The 23,537-nt window shown below is 43.6% G+C and overlaps 1 protein-coding gene across 1 annotated transcript in view; it reads right to left on the bottom strand.

Moving 5' to 3' along the window:
- The window catches only part of LOC141265457 (dynein axonemal heavy chain 5-like), a 526,560-nt gene that overhangs the window by 401,207 nt on the left and 101,816 nt on the right, over positions 1-23,537 (bottom strand). The window contains exons 19-21 of the mRNA XM_073678599.1: positions 20,276-20,431; positions 19,976-20,115; positions 713-864 (exon numbers count right to left, since the gene is read on the bottom strand). Coding sequence (XP_073534700.1) covers positions 713-864; positions 19,976-20,115; positions 20,276-20,431 — 448 coding nt within the window. The remainder of the gene's footprint in view (positions 1-712; positions 865-19,975; positions 20,116-20,275; positions 20,432-23,537) is intronic.

Below are 23,537 nucleotides of genomic sequence, written 5' to 3'. Positions count from 1 at the left end.
ACACAACTTTTTAGTCCATTTTTAAAAAACTGATCTCCGCTGTATTCGTGTTTTTATCATTGAAGTCTATGGAAAACAGATCCATTAATTAGCTATCCATTTTCTTCCATTTGTAATGGATCCCGTAAGCAAAAAAACGGATCCTCTACAAATGAAAGAAAAACGGACGGCTATTTAACAGATCCGTTTTCTATATACTTCAATGTTAAAAAATGGATCCAGTAGAGATCAGTTTTTTAAAACGGACTAAAAAGGTGTGTCTGCACAACTTTTTTGCCAACAGATTGCTGCTGGATCCATTCTAATGGATCATTACTGGACATGTGAACATAGCATTAGCAGTGTCTCTCTACAGTATTCATTCTGTACTGCTCTGAGCTGCCCCTTTGGACAACATGTGAGAGCTGCTACATTTTATTTCTCTAGTACAATGTGTGTACTGTACGGGACCCCATAGAGCTTCTGTCTTCAATACAGATAATGGTTCAGAGTTTCCAATAAGTCCTGTCTTTATATGGTAGGACTTGCTTTACCCAAATTATCTGCTTATTTTTCATAGTCTATTTTCATTCAGACCCCCGGCAGTTCAAGCCACAAATTGACAGCAGATATTGTCACATGTTGTATAAATATACGTTTAATATTCATCTTTTCTATTTTGAAGTGTCATGTTGGGCATTTCAGAACAAATCAATTGTTATCATACACTTACATTTGTCAATATTCAGGGAAGTCCAAGAAAGCTGTGTAAGGCCTGGTGATAGGACGTCTTCAATCTGACTGATGAAAGGAGTCATAAGAGGTCTGAGCAGAGCTGGAATTCTATTGGTAAATGACTGATAGTCCATCAGCATATCTTGAAGTCTTAAATATAAAGAAACAAAGCTGAGTCATAGGTTTGTACTGAAAAATGTAATCAAGTAGAACAAACAGTTCATGTAAAAAAATAATTATCTGCACTTATGCACATCATTTTAGTCTTGCCTAAGTCAAGGAGTAGGCTTTCGCTAGGGCACCAATGAGGAAATTGTAGACTACAAAAGCCCAAAAAAATCCACCATTAAAATATATTTATACAACTTATTGAATGCTATGTCCAAGCTGCTGAGAATGCCACAAATGACTAAAAGCACCTGTCTTCAGAACAAGAATAACTGAATAAGTATTTAAACTTCAGGGACCAAGGAGCAGGGACTTTCTGAAGCCTGAGATAGGTAGGGCAGGCTGTCGCTAGAATGTTAGCACCACACAATGCATATAACGGATCTGAATACAAAAACTTTTTTGGAACCTTATCCACTTGTTCACATTCTAACTATTTAATTTCTTGTTACCCAAATACATTTTCATTGATTATAACTGTACATGAGAAAACAGTCAAGTTAAGAACCGTAGAAGGGGACTATTGATTTTATTCTTCAATAAGAAGTCACAGATACAATGTGTCCCTCTGCTTACCTGTCCTTAGAGAGATTGGCCATTTTATGTTATATTATTTTAACACGTGTTATGAAGATAATTTTATGGCACTTAATATGCCAGGGTAAAGGGGTTGCATTCAGCACTGGGGTCAGGATCCCAAAAATTAACTTTGGCCAAAATGAAAAGACCAGTACTATCTAAGACCCTTGATAGTTGGAAGCCCTGTTGGAGATTTTATCTTAGGGCCCACGAGTTGCAAGGTATGGCACTGATGCAAGTATTCCATCGTTACTGGACATTACCTTGTGAAGTGCAGTCAGCTTGTTAGTGCAGCCTTCTGTACAGTGTGGCGCCCCTGAGGGTTCAGTCGCCACAGGGGTACTGCACCTCAGAATGAGGTGTGGTATCTCCTCTCCCAGGTAAGGATGGAGTGCTACGCAGGACCCCAACCACACACTCAACACTACACCACTCCAGTTCTGAACGGGGCCTAAAGCACCATAGTGCTGCCTGGGCCTGAATGGAGGAGTTGGGGGGAACCAAAGTTAGGGGGAACCATGTTGTGAGTGAGGGTGGAGGAAGCACTTTACCTAAGCACTTATTAGAATCATATATAACTGGAGGCCATTTTATTAACCGGGTCTTTGGTCGTGGGTCTTTGGGACGACAGGTCAGCACAAGGCTGCAGTCGCCTCAGGGTCCACGGTTCCCGGTCTCAGGCCTCGAGACGGGGGATTGGGGCAGAGTAAAAACCGGCTCTGTCCCCGGTCAGAGTCCAACCAAGAAGGCCCAGGAGGGGAGCAGAGGAGATAGGCTCCACAGGCGAAAGGATCTCAGGGGGTGCGGACGGAGCGGAGTCGCCACCTGCATACCTTATTCTGGCCCAGCCAGAGAGACCCTGCCGCAAGAGGTGGCACCGGTCCCCGATTATCTGACTTTGCACTTCACGTCTCTGTCGGAAAAGTCCGGAGGCTTATGTGGATCCCTGGGGGATACGGACGGAGCGGAGTCGCCACCTGTATGCCCTAATCTGAGTTTTTCCAGAGGGACCCGGCCTTACGCCACGTTCTCACCACAAGTGACCAAAAAGGGCACCCAGTTGGTCCTGGAACTACACGTTACCCACAAGGGACACCGCAGTACCCGTATGGGACTCAGTGGGGGAAACAAGGCGGGAGAAGTTCAACAAGAGAGGAACACTTTAGAGCGGGGGTCCTGTCAAGCGCTCCTGAACTACCTGGAGTGTGCTGAACCCCACCCTGGCGGGCCGCAGCTCGCCGTGTGACAGCAGAGAGAAGCTCTGAGCTGAGAAAGCACCACTGTGAGTAAAGACTTGGATGACATCTATAGCTGCCCTGACACCTGCCTCGGAGGACTGTTGCAGCGCTGGTGACCTTCACCAGACACCACAGGTGGCGTCACGAACATTTCCCCTTTCCCATACACTTTTTTCCCCCCTTCCTTTTGCTTTTAAGAGTGACCCCAGGGTACGGGCCCGGGAGCCGACCACCACGACATCCCCAAAACCAACAGCAAGGTCCGGACGCCGAGTCGTTTCCCCATCCCCTGGGCGCGTCAACAGACTGCATAGTTCTCCTGTTCTTAAAGTGTCAGTTGATGGGAGAAAATGTGACCAGCTTCTTCCAATTGAAAAACAGTTTTTCCATGCAGAGACTTGTGCAATTCATAGAGGGTGATGGACTGTTCTGGTCACATCCTCCTGCATGAACAAGACTAGGCACTTTGCAAAAGCAGCAGAACCTTAAATGTAGGTTCCCAACACATTTGTTAATATAAAGATAAAGTGGCCAACCTCTTTAAATTTGGTTGTCTTATAAACAAAATTTATGGAACAACCAATGGATTGGTGATATGATTGTTAGGGAGCCAAAGCCGATTAAGAGAATAGGGGTCCCAAAGTTTTCTGTGTGAACAGTACGGTAGTAAACAAGTGCTCACGCTGGCTCCAGTTACAAAAGGGACTTTGCTCCCCCCGCCTCAACCTCATTCTTGGGCTTTGTGGGGATCTCAGCAGATGGATGCCCAAACGTTTATCATCAATCTTGTGAACTGGTGATACGTGTAGCTTATGGGACCACCCCTTTAGGTGTAATTGCTTCACTGCCCACCTTTTTGGCAGACTAGTTTTTAATGCAATATAGAGGAGCAATTCCAAAATTGTTTTACTCTGCCTAAGGCTGTGGTCAGACTGTCATAGAAGCTTTCATCAGAGTGCAGTTTGAAGTTTCACTCACACCCATATACTGGTATGGGTGCGCGTGATCCAAACTTCAGAGTCACTCACAACATGCATGCAGCAATTTTTTTTCTCATGACAAATTGGCATGAGAAAAAATAGCAGATCTGCACTGCCCCATAGTATAAGATCGGTCCAAGTGCTATCCAATAAAACATTTTGTGCCCTAAAACTTTTGATTTCCTAAACAGCAATAGCATAAAATTATTAAATTATGTGTGATTCAATTATTCAAATTGAATTGTAGGCACCATGCATTTAGAAAAATGAATGTCAAAAATGTATGGTGCCGAAAAAGAAACATGATGGTGGCAGGGTTCTGCATGAGTACTGCTGGTGTTGGGGAGCTACATTTCATTGATGGTATCATGAATTCACAGAAGTACTGCTCTATATTGAAAGAGAGAATGCTACCATCACTTCACTTTGATAGAAGTGCATTTTTTCTAAATGTATGGTGCCTACAGGAAACATGGTGGTGGCAGTGTCATCATGTGGGGCTGCACGTGTGCTGCATGAGTAAAACTGAAGTTTTTTCAATGAAAGTCATATTATTAACCTTACTTTCATGAAATGGGTTAAAAAAATGGTGAAAGAAACTCAGTATTCTCAAAAATATGTACCGTATATACTCGAGTATAAGCCGAATTTTTCTGCACATTTTTTGTGCTGAAAAAGACACCCTTAGCTTATACTCGGGTATATACCCAAGTATATAGAAATTCCATTGGTGGACAGTGGGGGGGTTGCAGCGGAGGAGAGGGTTTCGGCGGCGGAGGAGCGGGTTACATGCAGTAGCCGCTGCGGCAGCTACCATAGGCGTGGAGAAGAATGAATATTCATTCTCTTTAGTAGTGTGCACACAGTAGCTCTGAGCTGCGGCTCCTGCTGACAGCGCCCACTACTAAAGAGAATACATATTCGCTCCTCTCCACGCACACAGTCCCAGCGTGGAGAGGAATGAATATGCCGGCAGCTCACATCAGCTTTTGAGAGACCATGGCTGTGACGCCATGCGCTGCTCAAATGCTGACATGAACTGCTGCAGCAGAACAGGATGCAGCGCTGGAGCAGAGGGGAGGAAGGAAGGTGAGTATAAGTGTTTATACACCTATCATACAGTTATATGAAAAAGTTTGGGCACCCCTATTAATCTTAACCTTAATGTTTTATAAAAATTGGTGTTTTTGCAACAGCTATTTCAGTTTGATATATGTAATAACTGTTGGACACAGTAATGTTTCTGCCTTGAAATGAGGTTTATTGTACTAACAGAAAATGTGCAATCTGCATTCAAACAAAATTTGACAGGTGCATAAGTATGGGCACCCTTATCATTTTCTTGTTTTAAATACTCCTACCTACTTTTTACTGACTTACTAAAGCACTTTTTTTGGTTTTGTAACCTCATTGAGCTTTGAACTTCATAGCCAGGTGTATGCAATCATGAGAAAAGCTACTTAAAGTGGCCACTTGCAAGTTGTTATCCTGTTTGAATCTCCACTGAAGAGTGGCATTACGGGTTCCTCAAAACAACTGTCAAATGATCTGAAAACAAAGATTATTCAACATAGTTGTTCAGGGGAAGGATACAAAAAGCTGTCTCAGAGATTTAAACTGTCAGTTTCCACTGTGAGGAACATAGTAAGGAAATGGAAGAACACAGAGACAGTTCTTGTTAAGGCCAGAAGTGGCAGGCCAAGAAAAACATCAGAAAGGCAGAGAAGAAGAATGGTGAGATCAGTCAAGGACAATCCTCAGACCACCGCCAGAGAGCTGCAGCATCAACTTGCTGCAGATGGTGTCACTGTGCATCGGTCAACTATACAACGCACTTTGCACAAGGAGAAGCTGTATGGGAGAGTGATGCGAAAGAAGCCGTTTCTGCAAGCACGCCACAAACAGAGTCGGCTGAGGTATGCAAAAGCACATTTGGAGAAGCCAATTTCTTTTTGGAAGAAGGTCCTGTGGACTGATGAAACCAAGATTGAGTTGTTTGGTCATACAAAAAGGCATTATGCATGGCGGCAAAAAAACACAGCATTCCAAGAAAAACACTTGCTACCCACAGTAAAATTTGGTGGAGGTTCCATCATGCTTTGGGGCTGTGTGGCCAATGCCGGCACCGGGAATCTTGTTAAAGTTGAGGGACGCATGGATTCCACTCAGTATCAGCAGATTCTTGACAATAATGTTCAAGAATCAGTGATAAAGTTGAAGTTACGCAGGGGATGGATCTTTCAGCAAGACAATGATCCAAAACACCGCTCCAAATCTACTCAGGCATTCATGCAGAGGAACAATTACAATGTTCTGGAATGGCCATCCCAGTCCCCAGACCTGAATATCATTGAACATCTGTGGGATCATTTGAAGAGGGCTGTCCATGCTCGGCGACCATCAAACTTAACTGAACTGGAATTGTTTTGTAAAGAGGAATGGTCAAAAATACCTTCATCCAGGATCCAGGAACTCATTAAAAGCTACAGGAAGCGACTAGAGGCTGTTATTTTTGCAAAAGGAGGATCTACTAAATATTAATGTCACTTTTCTGGTGAGGTGCCCATACTTATGCACCTGTCAAATTTTGTTTGAATGCAGATTGCACATTTTCTGTTAGTACAATAAACCTCATTTCAAGGCAGAAACATTACTGTGTCCAACAGTTATTACATATATCAAACTGAAATAGCTGTTGCAAAAACACCAATTTTTAAAAAAACAATAAGCTTAAGATTAATAAGGGTGCCCAAACTTTTTCATATAACTGTACATACCAGGATTGAGGGATGAGGGGGCCATACAGTGGGGAAAAAAAGTATTTAGTCAGCCACCAATTGTGCAAGTTCTCCCACTTAAAAAGATGAGAGAGGCCTGTAATTTACATCATAGGTAGACCTCAACTATGAGAAAACAAATCCTGAAAATCACATTGTCTGATTTAGAAAGAATTTTTTTTCAAATTTTGGTGGAAAATAAGTATTTGGTCAATTAGAAAAGTTCATGGTCATGCTGAAAGACCCAGCCACGTTTCATCTTCAATGCCATTGATGATGGAAGGAGGTTTGCACTCAAAATCTGACGATACATGGCCACATTCATTCTTTCATGTACACGGATCAGTCATCCTGGTCCCTTGGCAGAGAAACAGCTCCAAAGTATGATTTTGCCACCCCCATGCTTCACAGTAGGTATGGTGTTCTTTAGAAGCAACTCAGCATTCTTCGTCCTCCAAACACAACGAGTTGTGTTTCTACCAAACAGTTCTACTTTGGTTTCATCTGACCATATGACATTCTCCCAATACTCTTCTGGATCATCCAAATGCTCTCTAGAAAACTTCAGAGGGGCCCGGACATGTAATGGCTTAAGCAGGGGGACACGTCTGGCACTTCAGGATCTGAGTCCCTGGCGGCGTAGTGTATTACTGATGGTAGCCTGTGTAACGTTGGTCCCAGCTCTCTGCAGGTCATTCACTAGGTCCCCCCATGTGGTAATGGGATTTTTGCTCACTGTTCTTGAGATCATTTTGACCCCACGGGGTGAGATCTTGTAGGGAGCCCCAGATCGAGGGAGATTATCAGTCGTCTTGAATGTCTTCCATTTTCTAATTATTGCTCCCACAGTTGATTTCTTCACACCAAGCTACTTGCCTGTTGCAGATTCAGTCTTCCCAGCCTGGTGCAGGGCTACAATTTTGTTTCTGGTGTCCTTCAACGGCTCTTTGGCCTTCACCATAGTGGAGTTTGGAGTATGACAGGCTGAGGTTGTGCACAGGTGTCTTTTATACTGATAAATTCAAACAGGTGCCAGTGCTACAGGTAATGAGTGGAGGACAGAGGAGCCTCTTAAAGAAGAAGTTACAGGTCTGTGAGAGCCAGAAATCTTGCTTGTTTGTAATTGACCATATACTTATTTTCCACCAAAATTTGAAAAAAATTTCTTTCCAATTCAGACAATGTGATTTTCAGGATTTCTTTTCTCATTTTGTCTCTCATAGTTGAAGTCTACCTGTGATGTAAATTACAGGCCTCTCTCATCTTTTTAAGTGGGAGAACTTGCACAATTGGTGGCTGACTAAATACTTTTTTCCCCACTTTACATACCAGGATTGGGGGATGAGGGGGCCATGCATACCAGGATTGGGGGATGAGGAGGCCATACATACCAGCATTGGGGGATGAGGGGGCCATGCATACCAGGATTGGGGGATGAGGGGGCCATACCTACCAGGATTGGGGGCTGAGTGAGCCATGCATACCAGGATAGGAGGATGAGGAGGCCATGCATACCAGGACTGGGGGATGAGGAGGCCATGCATATAATAGGATTGGGGTATGAGGAGGTCATGCATACCAGGATTGGGGATGAGGAGGCCATGCATACCTGGATTGGGGAATAAGAAGGCCATGCATACTAGGATTGGGGGATAAGGGAGCCATGCATACCAGGATTGGGGGATAAGGGGGCCATGCATATCAGGATTGGGGAATGAGGGGGCCATACATACCGGGATTGGGGGATGAGGGGGCCATACATACCAGGATTGGGGGATGAGGGGGCTATGCATACCAGGATTGGGGGATGAGGGGGCCATGTATACCAGGATTGGGGGATGAGGGGGCCATGCATACCAGGGTTGGAGATGAGGGGGGCCATGCATACCAGGATTGGTGATGAGGGGGCCATGCATACCAAGATTGGAGATGAGGGGGCCATGCATACCAGGATTGGAGATGAGGGGGCCATGCATACCAGGATTGGAGATGAGGGGGCCATACATACCAGGATTGGAGATGAGGGGGCCATGCATACCAGGATTGGAGATGAGAGGGCCATGCATACCAGGATTGGAGATGAGGGGGCCATGCATACTAGGATAGGAGATGAGGGGGCCATGCATACCAGGATTGGAGATGAGGGGGCCATGCATACCAGGATTGGAGATGAGGGGGCCATACATACCAGGATTGGGATGAGGGGGCCATGCATACCAGGATTGGGGATGAGGGAGCAATGCGTATCAGGATGGGGAAATATGCCAATAGCTGGCTGCTGCATTTTCCACCCTAGGCTTATACTTGAGTCAATAAGTTTTCCCAGGTTTTTTTGGGGTAAAATTAGGTACCTCGGCTTATACTCGGGTCGGCTTATACTTGAGTATATACGGTAAATTATTCTTGTGTTCAGTGAGATAGTGATTGAAATTTTACTTTTCAAAGGGGGTGTACTTATTTATGCTGAGCACTATATACATATACACACACACACACACACACACACACACACACACACACACACTTAGCATTCAGCTTTGTGAAATGGAACTAGGTCAGTTTTAGCCAAAGTTTCTACTAACGTCGACCTTAATTTTGTATTCATTCAGCAGATTCTTGTGCTGATTGCCCTAAGCATAGCTAAGAATACAGGTACTACTTGAAAAACCCAGCAAGAACTTGCAGTTTTCCCTGCACCTTCCTCTGACAAGAATTTCCAAAGTTACAATTGGATGTGACGGATTCACAGACAATGCTGCGTGCCTGGCTACCTGTCAAATACTAGAGAAGCAGAGTTATCCAGATGAGATGGCGGTGTGCTCAGCCCCAGTGGAGGACACAGATGACGAGGGAGCTGTTCAGCCAAGTGATCTAGAATTAATGGCAACACATAGAGAGGTTGTTTTTCATTATTATTTGTAAGCTTGGTAAGTACAGGTCACAGTTACCACTGAAGATCCGCAGATTCCTCATACTTGGTTGCTCATGTCAACAGTAATTTCCTTCAACTGGTGTTTGCAGCATCACTGAAATCAGCAGACATTTTTGTACTGTACCTCAGTGCCAGGGGCACCGAAAGCAAAGATCTGTGCCAGAGCAGTACACAGGCCCCTAGCTCTAAAACACCTAATCTCAAAGCCTCCCCTTACCTCTCCTTGTACAATCCACCAGAATATGTGAGCTATTAGCTTAGTCCTTTACCTGCAATGTAATAGTCAGCAGTAGGCTGCATGTAAGATGGCAGTAACCTCCAACCCTTCCTATATGGATGGATGGGTCACACATAGGATATGTCCACACCTATTCACTGAAAGAAACCCAACATAACTTTTTTTCTTTTTTCAAAGTTTAGAACAATCATAAGAGGACAGCATCACTGCTTATAAATAAAGATGGTGGAAAAATACTCACTGATTTCTATGATTTTCACTTATGTAAGATGCACCATTCAGTAAAGTCATTTAATGTCAGGTCACATATTGTAATGAGGCTCTGTCAGTGGTAACCTGACAACTCTAAAATGGCTACCATGAACAGGCTTAGAGCAAACTACTCCATTTCCAAGAGCTCTGGGGTTGCCCTGGCCTTCACCCTTTAACCCCTATGCAGGAATCTCGACTTACACAGGGGTCCCTGGGCAAGGGCCACAGAGTCAGCTGCTGTTTGGTGGCACAAGCTAGCAAGAAGGATAGTCAGGTAGCCGGGTCAAAACCAAAAGGGCCGCAAAGGTACAAAATCGTCAGGTAGAAGAGACGTTAATAAACAAGCTGAGGTCAAAACAGGAAAACTAATAATAACCTGGAGCAGAAACCACAGACTTTAACCAGGGAAGCACAAAGCTTACCCTCCTTGCGGAGTGTGTCAATGACTGCCTTCTGGACATCTGTCAAGTCAGCAGTCTTCCCCATGATTGTGGAGCCTACTGAACCAGACTAAGGGACATATTTAAACGCATAGGAAACCTTTGCAGGTGTTTTTTGTTAATTATTTTAATTTACTGAGATAATGACTTTTGTGTTTTCATTGGCTGTAAGCCATAATCATCAACATTAACAGAAGTAAACACTTGAAATAAATCACTCTGTTTGTAATGACTCTATATAATATGAGTTTCACTTTTTGCATTGAAGAACTGAAATAAATTAACTTTTTGATGAAATTCTAATTTTGTGAGAAACACCTGTATATGTTGTGCAGGCCAACAAATGGCACATTCATCTATCTGAACTCCATGTACAGTATGTGCATGCTGACATGCAGATGCAGTCAGGTTCAGATTCATAATGCCCATTGTCAGATGACAAGTTCCCTTTAAGATGTTTTGCACACTAAAGGCGCTGGGCGCCACAGTGTTTCAGAGAAAACATTTTTTCAAAAGCCAGACAGGGACTATAGGGAGAGAAGAGACAAGTCAGGCGTCGGCTCCAGCCAGCTTCTCACTACAATCCCACTGACTGATTCCCTTTAACACCCCAGTAAAATAACAAAATGCATGCATGCTACTAGGCTATAAAGGAAAAGTTACCAAAATTACATCTTTTCTGACATTAATCAGCACTCTGCAGCTATTGGCTGAAGCTTCAAAACATAGACTTCCTGCTCTTCAGCTACTGGCTAAAGCTGCATCACACAGACTTCCTGCACTTCCACTATTGGCTGAGGCAGCATCACAATTCTATGCCCGGCACACCCCCTGCATCACACTTTGAACATAAAACTAGCAGAACTGGGAGCCAAGCTGTGTCCCAGTTTAATCACTTTTTCCTCCTAGAATTTGGAGGAATTATATTTAAAATTTCATTTATTGTTGATAGTCAGAAATGATGGCGTAAATCCTTTCATCATAGATTCTTTGCTCTATTAACAGGTTGCATGCAATCCTCTAATAGGATCAATGGGACACAACGTAGCTCTCATGCTGTAAAAGCAACATAAAGTAAAGTAAAACAATGTGCCCAAACCATGCCATGATGTTCTCATAGGTCGTATGGATTTAAACCTGTAGCATCGGCATCTCTGCCTCCTGCCGGGCAGAGACGCCATTCTCCTCATGACCGCGGTCCTGGTCCTGCGTTTTCCTGCTCCCCTCCTGTTGCTGCTGTGGCACGCACCGCGCACAGCTTCCCGGGCACTGTGCTTAGGGAGCACCCGCAAGCTCCCTCCCTCTTAAAGGGGCCACGCGCGCCGTCCTAAGGAGTCCCCGGCCAATGGCCAGAGGACTTCCCCGTTATAAGGCACCTCCTCCAAAGTGGAGGTGCCTGTGCAAGGTTGTTGTTTTGTGTGCTAACACTTTCCTCAGCCCTCAGGTCCCGCGGCCTGTCAGTCCTGCCTCCCAGTCTGTCTGTCAGTCCTTCCCGCCAGTCGGTCTGTCAGTCCTTCCCGCCAGTCGGTCTGTCAGTCCTGCCCGCCAGTCGGTCTAACAGTCCAGCCTCTAGTCTGTCTAACAGCGGTGCCCACCAGCCTGCCTACCTGGAGCACCTGCCTTTTACCTGCCGTGCCCGCCAGCCTGCCTACCCGGAGCACCTGCCAGTTACCTGCTGTGCCTGCCTACCCGGAGCACCTGCCAAGTAACCTGCCGTGCACGCCAGCCTGCCTCCCTGGAGCACCTGCCAGTTACCTGCCGTGCCCGCCAGCCTGCCTACCTGGAGCACCTAAGTAACCTGCTGTGCCCGCCAGCTTGACTACCCGGAGCATCTGTCTGGCTGCCAGCCGTACCTGCCTGCTTATCTACCCGGACCACCTGCCAGCCTTCCTGCCGTGCTCATCCGCTGTACCGGTCAGCTCCTGTCATCTGACCCGTGGGAGTCACCTGCTCTCACACAAGGTCGGTCCCAGAGTGGCACCTGGTTCACCTGCACGGTCCCTCCCTGATTCACGGAGTCGACTAAGCCGCGGTGTGACCTGGGTTGGTCCGAGTAGGCACTTCGTTACACCTCTCTGGTCCCTCCTTGCACCGAAGCACAGAGGTTCCACCACCCGGATCCGTAACAAAACCATTCCCAATTTGTTGGTTTAGTGTGCAAATGGATCTGTTCTTCTAACAAGAACATAAAACTACTGGTTAAAATGCTATAGAAATAAACTAGGAGATAATAAGAAAAAAACATATAAATAAGTTTGATCGAATATGTATTGTCATTTTTGGGTATTCGATTTTTATAGAGGAGACAAATGAATTTCCAGTGCATGATGCAGGCTTCCAACCAAGAGGAAACATAGTCTATTCTGTAAATATTTAATGGCGCCCCAAGGATAAAGGAAATGTTAGTATTTTGTAGCTCTCCTGCCTGACAGTTTTAGCTGCGCAGTTTGAGTTACTACCATTATGTTAAAACAGAAGCTCAAATATGACCACATGAAGAGTAATGGTATAGGGTGCTGAAATTGTGCTTAAGAGCAATACATGACTGATTTTTACATCTTCATTAACATTATTTTGCTAGAATGAAAAAAACATATGCATATTAGTAACATAACAGAGAGGAGACTTTCCAATATACAACTGTGCGTTTAATGGTTGTAAAAGGGAATCTGTCAGCAAACAAGCGGCATTTATCTTCAGTCATCGTGGTAATCTGCAAGTGTACACCTGTGCCACAGTCCAATTGGAAGTGCAGCGGCAGTGATCCGTCAGTGCTCATTACCGACTCTCTAATCACGTCCACCACTCCTTGACGGAGCACACACGCTACAGATCAGAATGTCACTCAAGGAGCGGTGGTCGTGATTACAGTGCTCTAACTGTTTAATGGTCCCAGTGCAATACCGATGACTAAAGGCGAGAGACTTCAGAGAGAATATAACGTCATTTTCTCACGGCAGCTACACTTTCACATGGACTGCCGAATATGTTTAAAATGGAATTTACCTGCAGATTACCTCTATGGCTGCCATTTTTCATTCCTGACAGGTTCCTTTTAAGTTCAACATCCATATCCATTTTTATGCATTTTAATTACCTACAACAGGACTATAATATTATACAACAACCCATTTGGATCACAAACATCATGATTAGAGGTTCAAAATTGGGAACAGTGCCCCTTTTGTCCCCCAAAAACAACTCCATATACATGCCATAATTTATAACAAGGAGAAAAATGGAGCCTTCAATATCTTAGAACGATTATTCAAATTTTATTGCATATAAAGATTAAAATCAGTAAAAAAAACACCCATATAACATTTATGCACAAAAATGTGATCAACACAGACCTCAAACTGTGAGTAGCCAGTGGCGCCAATTACAATGTGGTATCATGAATAGGGACTATGCCACAAGGGCATTGCAACACGGGTACTTTAGATGCAGCGACACAGAAACACAGAGCAGCCAATACAGGGTTAATAAACAGGGGAAGTTTATAATAACAGGGTAAATCTCCATGCAGGGAGTAACAGGGCAAAATATGGGGGAAAACAAGGAAAGTAGAAAGTAAAAGTCTTTGACTGACAGTTCACAGTTTAACCAGATATAGCAGAGTCGAACCGGTTGTAAACGACAGTTTTTACACTTAGCTGACTCTTTTCATCCACAAGGCAGTTGCCAGCTGATGCCGGTGCTGATTTCTTCAGGCGTCCCTGCTCAAACAATGCTCCGTCTTCTGGCGGCAGCGGGCGGTCTCCGGTTTTACCCGCTGAGCCCCTAGTCCATAACACGGCAGCTCACGTGCCCGGCTCCACCGACCCTGCGACTCTTCTCCCTCTAGTCGGCTTGACTCCTCCGGTCCACTGCACTTGGCTCTTGCTCCCAGTCCTGGAGCCAGAAGCCTGGACCCTCTCACACTGTTCTGCTGAGCAGGACCCAGCTCCGCTTTCCCGCGCAAATGTCCTCGTCTCTTCCTCTCTCTACCCACGTCACCAGTCTCTCGGTCACCTGACCTCCCAGCTCTTCCTCTGGACATGCCCCCAGCTTCCCAGTCACCTGACTCCTGTGCTCGCAGTCTGTCTTCCCCCTGCAACCAGAGGTACGGCCCCGGCAGCTCCGGATCCCTTGCTCTGAAAGTACTTACACCCCGGTCTTCCCCCTTACAGCATTCCTATACATAGTACATACTGATAGTATCTAATAAGTCCATAAGTTAAAGCCTGAGCCAAAGGGAAGGTATAGTACCTAGTACATCTTGGTAGTTATCAATAGGCTCAAGGGAGAATACATATTAAATAATTGGACTCATGAATATACCCAGCAGTTGGAGATGGACGCCAATGGGACCGTCAGCCTGGTGAGAAGATACCCCACGTCCCCTACGCACGTTTCGCTTGTATAAATGACCGCTTCATCATGGGATGATTCCCTCCCTACTCACAGCTTGAGGTCTGTGTTGATCACATTTTTGTGCATAAATGTTATATGGGTGTTTTTTGTTACTGGTTTTAATCTTTATATGCAATAAAATTTGAATAATTGTTCTAAGCTATTGAAGGCTCCATTTTTCTCTTTGTTATAAACAGGACTATAATGTTGAAAGTCAGCTAATACAGCAAATTATATAGTAGATAAGTAGATCCAAACTCACAAACACCCGGGAGCACTAGAATCTCAGTGTTCCTAATAATTACAAAAAATATGCTGATAAAAAAGTCACCATCCCCAAGATAGTCACTATTCTATTCACTGGGCATATAAATTGTCTAGTGACATCCTTGTCAGATCTCCAGGCTGAGAGAGAAATCAGCATCAAGTAAGTACAATGGCCAAGCAGCATTATAAATCATAGCTTCATAATACACTTCTGAACAATGAACATGCAACACCAACAAGGAAAAGTCATGAAATTATGGAAATATTAGGATCGATAGATATAATAATGATATGTAAATGATTAAATAATTAAAACAATATTTTCAAAACTTGTTGATTTATTCATGATCAACTATGATCTCCACGTGCAGCTTAAAAGTCTCCTCACCTTGACATGCTTAACATGTCACTCTCCGCAAGGAGAATTGTTACCCCTTGGATACCAGTCTGACGTCTCTCATCCAGCCAAACCATATCTCACACTTTGCACTGACGAGGGGCAGTACCCCGAAACACAGTGTCTGCAAATTGAGATTATGGCTTTGGCTTTTATCCTAAATCATGTGACAAGGCTCGTTAAAGGGTCGATAATGACTTTTAGGATTGCTGCGTCCTATAGGTGACACTACAGTTCTAGTCTTCTTCCTCTCTGAAGAGACAATTTGCATATTTCCCAGAGGAGCATTGCGGCTTAAAAGTCTCCTCACCTTGACATGCTTAAAGGGAACCTGTCACGACGTAGCTACTATCTACACTGCCCCCATAGCGGTACATCACTAACAAACTTTTTTCATTAAAATCGGTGGTAGTGTAATGATTTTATAACCTTATACAGTACAGACCAAAAGTCTGGACACACCTCATTTAAATATATTTCTGTATTTTCATGACTATGAAAATTGTACATTCACACTGAAGGCATCAAAACTATGGATTAACACATGTGGAATTATATACTTAACAAAAAAGTGTGAAACAACTGAAAATATGTCTTCTATTCTAGGTTCTTCAAAGTAGCCACCTTTTGCTTTGATGACTGCTTTGCACACTCTTGGCATTCTCTTGATGAGCTTCAAGAGGTAGTCACCGGAAATGGTCTTCCAACAATCTTGAAGGAGTTCCCAGAGATGCTTAGTACTTGTTGGCCCTTTTGCCTTCACTCTGCGGTCCAGCTCACCCCAAACCATCTTGATTGGTTTCAGGTCTGGTGACTGTGGAGGCCAGGTCATCTGGCATAGCACCCCATCACTCTCCTTCTTGGTCAAATAGCACTTACACAGCCTGGAGGTGTGTTTGGGGTCATTGTCCTGTTGAAAAATAAATGATGGTCCAACTAAACGCAAACCAGATGGAATAGCATGCTGCTGCAGGATGCTGTGGTAGCCATGCTGGTTCAGTATGCCTTCAATTTTGAATAAATCCCCAACAGTGTCACCAGCAAAGCACCCCCACACCATCACACCCCCTCCATGCTTCACGGTGGGAACCAGGCATGTAGAGTCCATCCGTTCACCTTTTCTGTGTCGCACAAAGACATGGTGGTTGGAACCAAAGATCTCAAATTTGGACTCATCAGACCAAAGCACAGATTTCCACTGGTCTAATGTCCATTCCTTGTGTTCTTTAGCCCAAACAAGTCTCTTCTGCTTGTTGCCTGTCCTTAGCAGTGGTTTCCTAGCAGCTATTTTACCATGAAGGCCTGCTGCACAAAGTCTCCTCTTAACAGTTGTTGAAGAGATGTGTCTGCTGCTAGAACTCTGTGTGGCATTGACCTGGTCTCTAATCTGAGCTGCTGTTAACCTGCGATTTCTGAGGCTGGTGACTCGGATAAATTTATCCTCAGAAGCAGAGGTGACTCTTGGTCTTCCTTTCCTGGGGCGGTCCTCATGTGAGCCAGTTTCTTTGTAACGCTTGATGTTTTTTTCAACTGCAATTGGGGGACACTTTCAAAATTTTCCCAATTTTTCAGACCGACTGACCTTCATTTCTTACTGAAGGCATCAAAACTATGAATTAACACATGTTTAATTATATACTTAACAAAAAAGTGTGAAACAACTGAAAATATATCTTATATTCTAGGTTCTTCAAAGTAGCCACCTTTTGCTTTGATGATTGCTTTGCACACTCTTGGCATTCTCTTGATGAGCTTCAAGAGGTAGTCACCGGAAATGGTTTTCACTTCACAGGTGTGCCCTGTCAGGTTTAATAAGTGGGATTTCTTGCCTTATAAATGAGGTTGGGACCATCAGTTGTGTTGTGCAAAAGTCAGGTGGATACACAGCTGATAGTCCTACTGAATAGACTGTTAGAATTTTCATTATGGCAAGAAAAAAGCAGCTAAGTAAAGAAAAGCAAGTGGCCATCATTACTTTAAGAAATGAAGGTCAGTCAGTGCGAAAAATTGGGAAAACTTTGAAAGTGTCCCCAAGTGCAGTTGCAAAAACCATCAAGCGCTACAAAGAAACTGGCTCACATGAGGACCGCCCCAGGAAAGGAAGACCAAGAGTCACCTCTGCTTCTGAGGATAAGTTTATCCGAGTCATCAGCCTCAGAAATCGCAGGTTAACAGCAGCTCAGATTAGAGACCAGGTCAATGCCACACAGAGTTCTAGCAGCAGACACATCTCTTCAACAACTGTTAAGAGGAGACTTGTGTAGCATCAAAGCATAAGGTGGCTACTTTGAAGAACCAAGAATATAAGACATATTTTCAGTTGTTTCACACTTTTTTGTTAAGTATATAATCCCACATGTGTTAATTCATAGTTTTGATGCCTTCAGTGTGAATGTACAATTTTCATAGTCATGAAAATACAGAAAAATCTTTAAATGAGAAGGTGTGTCCAAACTTTTGGTCTGTACTGTATATACTTTGTCCTACCTGCTCGTATTCAGTCATAGGGGTGTGATTCTCACATTCAGTCATGGGCGGCCGCAGCATTCAGTCACTGCTGGCGCCGCCCACGTATTTGAATATATCTTCCGGCAGTGCCATTATTGTGGGGCGCATGCGCATTTGTACATGTCCGGCCGCCTGCGCAGTGAGGTTGCGTGATTACCAGCTTCACTACGCACGCCAATTCTCCAAAATTTCTCAGGAGATGATTTTCAATACGACAGCACCAGGTCACATGCTGCTCATGCTACTGTGAGCAGCCAGTGTGCCCTACATGTGCTACCATGGCCTGTTGTGTCTCCAGACTTGCCTCCTATTGCGCACATCTGAGACGTCATTGGACAGCAATTATAAAGGGAGCTGCCAGCAGCGGATCCTGATGATTGGCGTGCCAAATGTGCATTTAGAGTGGCAGACCATTGCTCAGACAACCATTAGTGTTGAGCGAGTATGTTCTATTAACCTTTTCGCCGAGTATGCTCGGGCTGAGCTCCGAGTATTTATAGCTGCTCGATGATATGGTTGAATCGCTCCCGTGTGCATGATTTGCAACTGTTTGACAGTTTTATTACATGGGAGGAATGTCTATTTCTTACACATTCCTCACATGTAATAAAGCTGTCAAATAGTTGCAAATCATGCACACGGGAGCGATTCAACCATATCACCGAGCAGCTATAAATACTCGGAGCTCGGCCCGAGCATACTCGGACAGAACATACTCGCTCAACACTATTAATAATCTCATTGATAGCATTCTGAGACATATACAGTAAGGACCCACTATCAGTATTTGGTCAGTTTTTTTTTTTCAGGATTGGGAGCCAAAATCAGGAGTGGGTGATAAATGCAGAATTGGTGACTGGCTTCTATTGTACCTTTTCTCTGATTGTTCCTCACCTGGTTTTGGCTCCCACTCCTGAGAAAAAATACTGACTGAATACTGACCAAATAATGATAGTGGGGCCGTGGCCTAAGTGCGAGTATTTCTGAACGTGGAGCTCATACTTGACGCTGAATAAAGCAAGTTGTTTTGAAAACTTAGTCTCCATTTTTTCATCATTTGCATATTATTACCATGTCTATCCATCTTGTGATTTTCATAATTCTATGACTTTTCCATGATGGTGTTGCAATTTAAATGTTGAAGAGTGTATAATATTTAGGGTTGGTATAGTCACCATGTCGACATGTTATCCTTTGTTTTGTAATTCCAAAGCTTTTCAAAACAAAATAGTGTGTTATATTTTGTTATTTACTACTGTAATTTAATTCTTTATGTTCTCTTTATGTCATATAAAATTCAGGCAATTTATTTTACATACTTATTTGCCCCAAAGCCAAGTTTCCTTGAAGCAATTGCTCTCAGAATCCTGGGCCATAGGACATAAAGGCAAATTCGGCATGACTTAGCTCATGGCAATATAGAACGGCCGACAGTACTTTGGCACATCTTATACTATGGAGTAAAATTTAAAGGTGGAACATGCAGCGTTCACAAAACCTATGCATATTCATGACATTTCCTGTTAGAATTTAATTACATTCATTCTGTAAGTTTCTTCTTCTTCAGTAAATGTGTCGGTTCCTAACCACTTAGCAGTCACAGACGGGCAGCTCTAGGTTTTTGCTGACAACCACATTTCAGTCTTTGCTCTGTTTTCTAATATCATCCCCCCACCCCCGGAAACGGTCTGCCGTTTTTAATAACATTGGCATAAGCACAACATCCGATATTAGATTTTCTTTTTTTTTAACTTGTATTTGTTTTGTTTTTTTATTTTGTGATAAAGCCAAATTAGATAACTGCATAAAAGCTAGACCAGAGAAATTCCCTTATGGCAAAGCCCATCTTAATATGTGCCATACATGAATATGCACACAAATGCATTATTTGACTTGCTCCAGGTATATTACAGTCTGTCCCACCTTGGAAAGGGACTAATGGGACTGCTATAATGGTTCTCAATAATTTGTAATTGCATAATAGTTGCATCCCTAAACTGCAGGTATGTACTGAATATTATGATACATTTTTACGATTATACCAGCCTATAATAAATACACACATACTTCTTTTCAGAACAAGTACTTACTTGATTTGTTGCATTTTAATCTGCTGCTCTCTAGTGGCAATGCTATGTATGACATCGGGGACTTCAAACCCCATCTTATGAAGGTATTTTGTTTCATATAGAACTTCCAAAACTATAGGATCCAGGTTAACATATAGTTCCTACATATGAGCAAAACAAGTATTACATAGGCCTAGATGATGAAAAGTTTCCCTTCTTCATCAACAGTATTCAAAGAATAAAACGTATTGTAAGAGAAGAAATGTATGACAAGGGCCCTATTGCTAAAGAAAGGCAGATTAAATTGTGTTTCACTAATACCTTTGTGTCGGGATGTCGGACGAGCAGTGACGCATGCAGTCCAGTTTTGGCTATTTCCACACATCTGCACCATCCTCTGTAATACAGCAGCTCAAACTCCATTAAGACGGCAGCCATTTTGTTGTAGCTCCGGATAATTTTTTTCATTTCAATGCCCTAAAATAGTAAGCAGTTTTGTTTCTATTTTTAAAATTTACATGCCATGATACTATAAGATTATGTGCAAATTAAATTTTTTTTAGGCAGATTTCACTCTGAAAATGGACTGATGTGAGGCAGTGACCGGGATCGTATACAAGGGACAGTATATCTCCCCCAGAGTGTGTACAGAGACCTATGCCATTGAAGTGCATTAAAGTCACAAACTCACCTGCGGCTGCAATGCAGGAATGAAGGTGAGCATTGACCCGGTCAGGCTATCTGGCTAAGGCAGATTAGTAAAACCCGGTAGGGCCTTCATTTCTTGGAGGAGGCTACAGGAAGGCAGTGGGGCGGCCTCCTCCCTCCAAACCTGGTTTTCCAGTGGCTCTTGCCACAAGTCCTTTAAAAACCCTGCACTAAGGATTAGGGTTGTTCAGTGTTGGGGCCTGCTAGGAGCATAGCAGGAAATCTTGGCGGGCCTGTGAGTAGCTGAACCTACACCTGGGAAGGATCTGCACCCGTCAGACTCTGAGTGGCCCGACGCGGCTGTCGCCCACGGTAACCGATGTTATGGACTTATGTTAACCCGGCTGCGAACCAGAGGACTTTCTGTTTTACCCGTGAGTTGCTGAATAAAAGCTGCTTACGTTGGACTTGCTTGGGTCACTGCCTCAGTTACTGCACGGTGTGAACACCACCGCCTTACACTGAAAAAGTGCTCAAAAGAATGAACATACAGGCTTCTATGTAAAAACAACTAGTTATTCAGATGTTTATTATTTTTAGTGTCTTTTAACCACTTCAGGATTACTAAGACATCAAGAAGTTAAAATAAGTGACCTGACCATACTTCAGGCGATCTCTAATCTAAGGACACTCTATACTTTATAATAGAATAAATGGGAAGGCTCAAAAGATGCTCCAGCGTTATTTTGAGCATTTTGGCAGCGTTTTTGTTTGAAAAAAACCCTAAGGCTACGTTCCAACGATGAGTTTTTGGTGATTTTTTTTTTTTTTTTTAATGCTGCGTATTTTTGAAAAAAATACCAGTAACCTATGTTACTTAATGGGTGCAGAAATGGTGTAGAAAATCTGCAACATCAAAAACTCATCGGGGGAATATAGTCCAGGCAGGGCTTTCAATATTAAATAGAGTTAAAAAAAATCTGAAAAATGGCAGTAAATAAGACGCCACAAAAAATGCTGGAAAGGCGTTTGGAAATCTGGAAATCAAAAACATAGAAAATGTACTCACAAAACGACCAAAAGGAACACTATAAAAGATGCTTTAGGTAATAAAAAATAAAAAATGCCAGCTTTTCCTGAAGTGTCTGCCTCTTGAAAAACTGTGCGGGTTCGCTCATCTGGAAAAGATGTAGTGTGCACATGCCCTAAGGCTATGTGCCCACGATGCAGAAATGCTGCATATTTTTTACATGCGTTTTTCCCGCCAGGTAGAAGCGTTTGTCAAGCGTTCTTCACATGCATTTCCGCCTGCGGGTTATCAAGCGCTTTTCCAAGCGATTTTAGCATCACTTGGAAAAGTGCTTGACAACTTGTTCACACTATATAAATCCATGCAACCGGCATGGATTTATAGTAGTGTGACCAAGTTAGTTAAAAAAAAAGAATAAGAATGGCAAAAAAATAAAGTATATACTTACCTTCCGTTGTCCTCCCGGTGTTTTGTCTGCTCCGTCCGGTGTCTTGCATTGCTCGCGCTGTTGTGAAGGACCTGCGGTGACGTCATTGAGCCATGTGATGGGTCACATGACTCAGTGACGTCATGGCAGGTCCTTCACAACAGCGCGAGCAGTGCAAGACACCGGACGGAGCAGACAAAACATCGGGAGGACAACGGAAGGCAAGTATAAACTTTATTTTTTATTTTAAATTCTTTTTTTTACAGTTTCTATGGTACCCAGGTCTGGATGAGATTGTCCTCTTCTCCAGACCTGGGTACTATCCGCACATAGAAACGCATAATATCCGTGTGTACAAATGTACTGACACGGATTTTACGCGTTTCAATGCAAGTCAATGGCGGCGATTACGCTGCGTGTCCGCAAAATTAATGGACATGCTGCGGATTTTTGAGCGCAGCATAAACGCTGCGGAAAAATCCGCAGCATGGGCATTGAAAGTGCGGCTTGTCATTGTGGACCATGGGGGGCGGATTACCAAGCATTTCCCAAGCGTTTATGCTGCGGAAATTCCGCAGCATAAACGCTTGGAAAACGCATAGTGGGCACACAGCCTAAGACTAAATGGTGCAGCGTCTCTCTGTTGATTCCTATGCGGCAGATTTGATGCAGAAATTTGTCACTGTCCAATTCAAATGAATGGGGTGAGCAAAAATACATGTCCATGATTGAGAAATAACCCCATTCAGATATATGAAAATGATTTTCAGAGCCACGTGTGTATATACACTATAGCATATATTCTGCTATTTTTAGAGTCATCAACAGAGGTGTAAAGATTGCAGTTGAAAACTATTGCAAAGCAGAGATCCATTGACTGCCTGCCCCGCAATATCTATACTATTCACAGACCTGTCAGAGGCCTGCAGCAGGCAGCACAATGACATCACTTCATTGCACCAGTGGAGATGGAAGAAGCAGTTGGTCATTGTGGGATTGATGACAAGCATTGTTTGGTTTTCTTTGTTTTTTTTGGAGGACTACAATGGGTGACTAGTGCCACAACAGAGGATATTACTAGTGTATGGGGGCCTCAATTGTGGATACTATTCATGTATGGAGTCAAAATGTGAAATATTATTTGTGTAAGGGGCCACAATGTGAATATTATTTATGTATGGAGTCAAAATGAGGGACGATAATATCCCCCATTGCGACCCATACATTGACAATGTCCCCCCGTATGGCCCCATACACTATTAATAGGGGTTGTCCACTACTCAGATAACCTCTTCTCAATCACTGCATTTCCCCCATGTAAAATAAGAGCAGCTATACTCACCTCCGGTGCAGGTGCCGTTCCAGCCATCTCGGTGCTTGCCCCCCCCGATGCATGTCTGACTTTGTTATGTCATGCGAGCCCTGAAGCCAACCAACAATCACTTCACTCTCACCTCCTTCAGACGTAACTGACATTT

This window comes from Phyllobates terribilis, unplaced genomic scaffold, assembly GCF_046119375.1.
Source record: "Phyllobates terribilis strain yellow unplaced genomic scaffold, ASM4611937v1 Scaffold_4__5_contigs__length_816908805, whole genome shotgun sequence".
In the NCBI taxonomy this organism is placed as follows: Eukaryota; Metazoa; Chordata; class Amphibia; order Anura; family Dendrobatidae; genus Phyllobates; species Phyllobates terribilis.
This window is presented reverse-complemented; position numbering and strand designations above follow the sequence as displayed.